Here is a 7,788-nt window from a genome sequence, read left to right as displayed (position 1 = left end):
TCGAAACGTAGAAAAGTACACAGAACGATTCAAGATCTCTTTTCCTGGGAAATGTTTTGCATAAAGTTGTCTTTTGCAATATAATTAAGGTAACATCCTTCGAACAGTTTACACTACAGGATACTTGAACCACGATATACTTGATTTAAGGTATTTCATCGTAGCTTAAGTCATAACAGAGCCGCCATTGCACCGCTGAACTGTCATCTATCATAAGTAGAGAGTAATACTCATGAAAGGCTCTTGATCCATACCGAAAGGCCATCAATCCGTAAATACTTCGATCCCAAATTTACGATTTACTCTCCAAACCGATAATATGCCAACAACAACAACAACACACGCGCACTAACCAAGCATACAATCGAAGCAATCCACTCCAAAACGGTCTCCACCAGAAAACCCTCATCTTTCACTGTTTTCCTGCACTACGCCGCCCGTGGGCCCGGTAAAGCAGGATCCAAAATACTCAACCCAAAAGAGACGGAACGGAAAAATATGCCGAAAAAATCTAATCTCACCGGTCGGTCGGTCGGTCTTTTCTCCCCAAATATTGCTCCCAACCGATGCTGGCGCTCCGTGAAGTATTAAAATATTTACAAACCTCGACCGATTTGTTTACGCAAATCCAACAAGTGAAAGTTTTTGCCGTCGCCTCCGGGCGGCCTCGCTTTTCCGGTTGCGCAAGCGGAACAGCATGCAAAACGTTTTCCTTTTCAACTTTCGGCTCCAACGTAATGCATAAAGCACTCCGGCATCCCTCTTCTCAGCGATGGAGAGAATGAGATCGAGAATGGTGTGCGTGCGTGTGTGTGTCTCAATAGAAGGAGACACACGCAACAATTTGTGGGCTTCTACTGTCGGGGTGCGGGTGGGTGGCGTTGTCCGCGGAAGTGAGAAAAAAAGTTGTACGCAATCTGTGACAACGAAGTTGCAAATGATTACACTTTGTGATAAAGCGAAATGTGAATCCAGGGCGCCTGTGTCGTCTGAGCAAAAAGAGGTATTGCTATATCTCCATGGCGACACCGGCAAAGGATGGATTCAACTCCCACATACGACGATGACAACGACAACGAGTACAGCGGAAATCACACACGCGCACATGAGCGGCCTTGGATGACAAGACACTCCATCTCGTCTCGTCTTCCCTCCAGATGCGCCACATAACGCCATGGAACCATGTTGAGGGCGGAAAATTAAAGAGACAGCACAACGAACATTCCTTTTTCAGGCGAGCTTGGAAGCTTCACCGTCAGACGGTGGTGGATCCGTGCGACAGCGCAAACCGGCACACTAGAAAAGCACTTTCATTAAAAGAATTTCCCGGCCCATTCCTCACCAACCGTCGTCTGCGCCTGAACTGAGGAGCCGGGGACAAAACTTCAAAGAAACAGTATCGCCTGACGCAACGTCGTGCCGGTTTCGCGGTGAAAATGGGCTGCGAAGCGCTGCCCAAGTCTATTCATCGCGACGACGGCGACGACGACGACGGCGACGACGACGATGGCAAAAGGATGTGATTTATGAAAACAAGTTTATTCTTAATTAGTTTCCGAGATTTATGCTGCCAGTGTCCGCTTTGAAAGATGAGACAAGGCGAGCGAGAAAGTGAGTGCGCTGCTGCTTCTGCTGCTGCTGATGTCTTACTGCATGCCACGATTTGTGAAATAGTTTCTAATAACAAGCACCCCAGCTGGAAGATAGCATCGAGAGCGCGGCAAGATGTCTGCAAACTAACTGCTGCAACTAGATAAGCGAAAAACGCGACAAACCAGCTGCAGCCATACCGGTGGTCGGTAGCCACCGAGCGCATAAACCAAATTTACCTCAAGTTTGTTGGAAGTTGAGCTCAAAAATCTCAATCAACTCCAGTGAAACGTAACGTGGTCCGCATCCGTCTTTTGGAAAAGTCGAGGAAAAGGCCAGACTCGATGTCAACCCCCGAGGAGCTCAAAGATGCGAGATGCGCATGTCCTGTTTCTCGGGAGTAAAAACCTCCGGTTTGAGAACCGACCGCTGGGGCGAGCGTTCGGGCATGCGAGTGGGCTCCATTCACGTGACTAGGTTTTCCGTTAAGCTGTTGCTCCGGACGGGAGTGTGGGGGGGAACTCACTTCGTTCGATCTCCATTAGGCTCGAAGGATTTTTCACAAAAAACAAAAGAAAGTGTCGACTTTCTTGAATCGAATCGATTTTGGTTCTATTTTTGTGGAAATTTGTTCCAAAATCGAATATTACCTGAGACACTCGTTAGAAGAGTTGCGATGAGTCAAAAACATTTCCTGCGAGGATCATTTTAGAGCAAGCAAAGCATCAATCTCAGTTAGCTGTCGATGACCGTTGGCTCAAGTACCTTACCGGCAGTTTGCCGTAGACACCGGTCTGGTAAAACTAGTTAAAATCTTTCTCACCAATTCAATTCGCACCGTAATAAACGTTTATCTATCGGACCATTTCGATACCTTTTTTCGCCACCTTCCCACCCTCCCAATGTCTGTCGATGGCCATCCCAAAAAACGCTCGTTGGAGCCATCGACACCCTCCTGTCGACGATCAAGGTGGTGTTCGATAAAGATATGTTTATGGCAGGAAATTGACTCTTCCATTTTTCAACCTCCTCTCTACACTTCTCCCCGCATCCTCACACACACATACACACACACACGTACACCTTATGCCGGCCACAAGGAGTCGCCGGATCGGCCGGGACCAGCGGGATTCATTTTCACTTCATACGAGAATCGTCGGTCCGATGCGATGGCGATGATACGAAATTGCGCCATTAAATTTTATATGATTTCGAATAAAATAAAATAATCAATTAAATTGTCCATACGGAGCTAGCGGATCCTCGCCATGGCCCCGCATCACAACGAACCACCATCGGTGGCCACCGTAAAAGCTGAAACGCAAGTGATGAGCGGTCGGTACTGCTCCTGCTGCTCTCGGATGGCACCGGTGTGATAAGAAACTGTGGCGGTGGCTTTTGGGAATCTGGCTTCCACTGCGAACTGCAGGAAAAGCGACGAGAGCATCGCTCCCATTTCCCACTTTCTCAGCTACCCATTTCCGCGGTCCAATGAACCACTTCGAATGGACTTTTCTTTCGCCAACAAACACTCTGCCAAGCGAGCGTCGCATCCTTGCACCGAGCAACATCCGGTGGTCTCGGCAAGATGACATTTCGATGCTGGTACAGTAAAAATGCGAAAACTTTCGAAGGGAAATTATCTTCCTAATGGGTTCGGTAGAACCAGGACCAAGGCGATGGCGACGACGACGACGACGTCGACTGTCATCTTGAGCAGCCTGATTCGATGCATTTCCGTACCAGGTGCTGCGGTTCCGGTGCCGTTGCGACCGGTGCTACGAAAGTTTCTTTACCGCGCATAAGCTCAATGACCATTTCGTAGCAACCACTTCGGGTGTCGGTGTCGGCATTGGAAGTCAGAATGAAGTTAGAAAGAAGGGTGCTTATGCTGCATCTCATACTATTTCATACGAAACTCCATCAAATCCCTTCAAATAGGATTTTAAAACAAATGGTAATTCGTTATGTCTCTGGGAATTCGAGGAAGCTCAATTCAGTTTACTGAAATTAACAATCACTATCACCGTTTGTTAGTGACACCAAAGAACCATATTCCACAGAGAGCACGAGGTGTCGTCTTGATTGTCACCCCAAAAGCCCAAAGTCATCGTAATCAAAAGCAATCTCCCGACCCAAGCCGGAGTAAGTAATCAAATGACGTTCTCACTAGGGCACTCACTAGGCCTTTCAGCCAGCGGCCAGTCGCTCCGTTATCTTCCCCGTGCCAGACAGACTGATAGTAATTGGATAATCACTTCTAATTAGAATGCCAAGCACCGGGAAAGGGCGTTCTGCAATAGTGACAATCGCAAAATGCATCCGCGCATCACTCCGACAGATGAAGTCGATCCGGGCCTCCTTTTGCCCTCCGGAAAAACGGGAACTTCACGGATGACAATCCTCAGGGTGGCGCGTGCTGGTGCCGATAACGACCCACGCGGTGCTGGTTCGCTGGTGCCGGTTCGCGATGACTTACCGCGATTGGAATGGGTTCTTCTTTTAATTTACCAACGCCTGGAACACGACGACGAGCGCGCGCGCGCTAACGGAAATGGCAGCACAAGACATGGCAGCGCTGGAAAAAGCATGGAAATGGGAACGAGAACCGAACACCGAACAGGGACGGTTGGTCGTTCGGTCGGTCAATAGTGAATGCGAATGGTTAAACGAAGCAATTGCACTTTTACGGTTATGTCTGACATATTTTTTCGCTCGCAAATGCGTTTCTCTTATTATTTTCCCTTATTTCCTCCTCCCCCTCTCCCCTTTCGTTGTGACTCTCGTCTCGGTCTCTCGGACTCTCTCTCTCTCGAAGTCCGGAGGTCCATCGTTCGGTCCTGGCACCGGAATTATTACGACCTTAATGCTATTGTATGGGTATTTGGGTGTATCTAAATGTGCCGGACGTGTACCAAGCAGGACTGGCTTCGGGCCGGGCCGGGCCCGGTGAACATGTTCTCGGTCAACACTTTACGCCAAGCAATAACAACAATGGCGCTGCTGGTGGAGCAGCATCGCGCATAACGCTAAATTGGTTTCTCGGGTAGCCGGGGCACACCGGTAGCCCGCAAGAGCGGGGGAAGAGCTCATTCACGGATCGTGGTTATGCTTTAGTGTCCTATTGGCGTCGCCGAATGGTTCATTTACGAGAAATTGCATCCTCCCCGCCCCCGTTTGGCCTGGCGTGGCCAAAGCAATGGAGTGAACGGAATTTGAAAAATGGTTCACGTTACACAGCGGCAATTGTTATTAGCGTTAGCGTCGTGACAATGGCCGCTCGTTGGTCGTTGCACGTCGGGAATGGAACCGATATCAACCGTCCGACCGACCGGTGTCGTAGCTACCTTATGTTGATTGATGTTGGATTACTAATGCTTATTCAATTGACAATAGCATCCGCTTTTGATCAGAAACGTTCATTACTTACTCACACTCCCTTTCTCTTTCTCTCCCTCCCCCCGGGGGCATCACATTGCAGGGCATCTATCATCGGCTGGGTGACATCTTCGCTCGCCTCAACCAATGGAGCGAAGCGGAACGGTTTCAACGTGCGGCGCTCGAGGCACAACCCGATCACATTGCGGCCCACCTCTCCTACGGTACGATGCTGGCACGAAATGTAAGTACACACACCAACGCCCACCTGGTGGTCTAAACTCTAATCATATTGTTTCACTGGTACCTCACTCCCCCCCCCCCCCCTCCTTCTTTGCCGTTCCGGTCGAGCAGAGCAGTCGCACCTCCGAGGCGGAGCAATGGTTCCGGAGAGCCCTCCGATTGGCACCAAACGATGCCAGTGTGCACCATCATTACGGTAAGCATCCACACCACTACCAGTACCCCAAAATACCCCCGGCTCCTCTGTAAAGGGGATTCGTACGAATTGAATGCACATCGATACAATGTTTGCTTTTCTGGATGTTGTTGCTAAAGTGCTAAAGGAAAGAAGACCTAAAGCCGAGGGATTACATGGTCCAAAATGGAACGGAAGGGAAACGATGGGAGGCACATCCGGATAACGATCTGATTTGCGAAGCCTTTACTTCGTCGTGTGCTCCGTCGTCTGCTGAGTTTTGTGTAAAGATGTCGTCCTGTTGTTGTCAGTTGAGAGGAGATGCATAAAGCGTCTCGTACCCATCATTAGTGTTATGCTCGGTGACTTCTTCTCCTTGGCTCCATCTCTCTCCCTCTCTTGCGATCGACTTTTTCTCGATTTTCTTTGGACAACATATATTCAAAGAAAATTCTAACAACCAACTACTACTAACTGCTCTTCGGAGCGTACGGCGCACAGATTTGAGCACCACTCACATGTAACAAGCTACCTCCTTGCTTCCTCTGGTCGCACCCGAAACCAGGCGAGGGCCCCAGACATCGAGGACACGCATTTCTGCCCCCCAAAAATCCCATGCTGGAAAATGTCGGGAAATAATTGAAAAGATTGTTAGTGGAGTTGGGAAGGAGGTGAGGAAGGATGCCTGAAAACCCCAAAAAACCCGAGAAGCAAATATCAAGTATCCAATTAGGGTGGGTAAACCACCATCACCGAACGCACTTCACATCGCAACCGGAAGAGTATCCGTTTCGAGCGTTGCTTATTATGCTGCATTTGATGTTTCCCTTTCTGTGTTCTCTCCCCCCTCGTCCTCGTCCGTGTCTCATCTTTCACGCTTTCAATTTATCCATCTCTTTCTCTCTTTCTGTCTCTCTCTCTTTGTCTCTCTCTGTCTGTGTGCACGATGCAGCTGAGTTCCTGTCATCGCAGCGTCGCACCGAGGAAGCATTCCAGTATCGGGTGCGGGCGGCCGAGCTCGCGCCAGAAGATTATGCGCTTGTGGTGGCCGCAGCATCGAGCCTACGGTTGCACGACCGCAAACCGGAAGCCGAACGATGGTACCGTCAGGTAAGGATCGCATTCCCCTTGCCCCGCCCTTTGTACCACCACAAACTAACGCACAAACGCACGCACACACATACACACACACACACCTCTGTCTCTTGCATTCGCAGGCTGTGAAGCTGAGACCGCAGGAAGCCCGAGCTCACACCAACCTCGGTGCGATCCTGCACCTCCTGGGACGGACGCAGGAAGCGGCCAGCAGCTACCGGGAAGCGCTGCGGCTACAACCGGACGATCTGACCACACTCTCGAACCTGGCCAAGCTGGGCGTACCGGCCATCTCCTGAGACCAGCTGCCCGGTCCGACGCCGGCTGCCGACCGAAGGCCGACCGGCAGTTGATCAAAACCTACCAGGACCGGGACCGGGGCCAAGGGGCCCATCGGTAAACCAAACCACTGCAAACCAGCGCTGAAGTTCTAGGACACGATGGAGGGCCGCTGTGCACGATTCCAGCAATCCAGCAGCAACGCGGACGTGCTCGACGTCCGACAATTAGCAAGAATTGAGAAATATTGAGGACACATTTGTATAGACCATTTGTTTCGGGAGTTTGGAAGGCCAGTGGATAGAACCACGAGATTGTTTCGGAAAACGTTGATTAGGCAAATTACGGAGCATGTGACAAAGTGTGTATGTGTGTGGGTGTATGTAAATAGGAATAGGAATCGTTAAACGGAACAGAGAGGAACAGACGGGGTGTGTGATTTGCGGTAGCAAAGGAATGGTAGCTAGAGCAAAAGAAAAACAAACCCAAAAAATCCGTTGAATAGTTGCAAAGAATTCTACACGGCGTGCACCACGGTGGTGGTGGTGGTGGTGGTGGAAGGTGGCGCCATTTCGTAAGCAAAATTAGGTTGGAATTGGTTTCGAAAGTTTGTGGCGGAATGGGCTGTTTCTTGTTTTTGTTTTCCCGTCAGTTCGAAACCGCCGTTGGCTTGTGGAAGGGTGACAATCTAGCGTGATTTATTGATTTTTGTTTAACGTGCGAAAGGGAAAAAAGATGGCATGGCAAAGGCACGAACCCGTACGGGATAGGATGAGAAAGATATAAATCCAGTTATACTCCTTCTTGGCCAAGAGTGCAAAAAAGCAAACTCAAGCTAGTAAAAGAAAAAAAAACTATATATTGTAAATAAGACAGAATAGCAGAATGCCGCAAGTTGTACATATAAGAACAATACAAAAAAAATGGAACACCGAACAGACAACCATGCAAAAGCATACAAACCCAACAACCCACAAAACCGGAATCATATAATGAGTTTGTGAGTTGCATAGCTATCGAACGAAACT

The 7,788-nt window shown here is 49.4% G+C and overlaps 1 protein-coding gene across 1 annotated transcript in view; it reads left to right on the top strand.

Moving 5' to 3' along the window:
* LOC125952827 (protein O-mannosyl-transferase TMTC2) overlaps positions 1–7,303 on the top strand; it is a 125,318-nt gene extending 118,015 nt beyond the window's left edge. Inside the window, exons 8-11 of the mRNA XM_049682559.1 lie at positions 5,072–5,212; positions 5,323–5,407; positions 6,339–6,496; positions 6,604–7,303. Of these exons, the coding sequence (XP_049538516.1) occupies positions 5,072–5,212; positions 5,323–5,407; positions 6,339–6,496; positions 6,604–6,780 (561 nt within the window). The 3' untranslated portion in view covers positions 6,781–7,303. The remainder of the gene's footprint in view (positions 1–5,071; positions 5,213–5,322; positions 5,408–6,338; positions 6,497–6,603) is intronic.
* The last annotated feature ends 485 nt before the right edge of the window (positions 7,304–7,788 follow it).

This window comes from Anopheles darlingi, chromosome 2, assembly GCF_943734745.1.
Source record: "Anopheles darlingi chromosome 2, idAnoDarlMG_H_01, whole genome shotgun sequence".
NCBI lineage: Eukaryota > Metazoa > Arthropoda > Insecta > Diptera > Culicidae > Anopheles > Anopheles darlingi.
The sequence above is the reverse complement of the archived record's forward strand: the minus strand, read 5'-3'. Positions and strand labels throughout refer to the sequence as shown.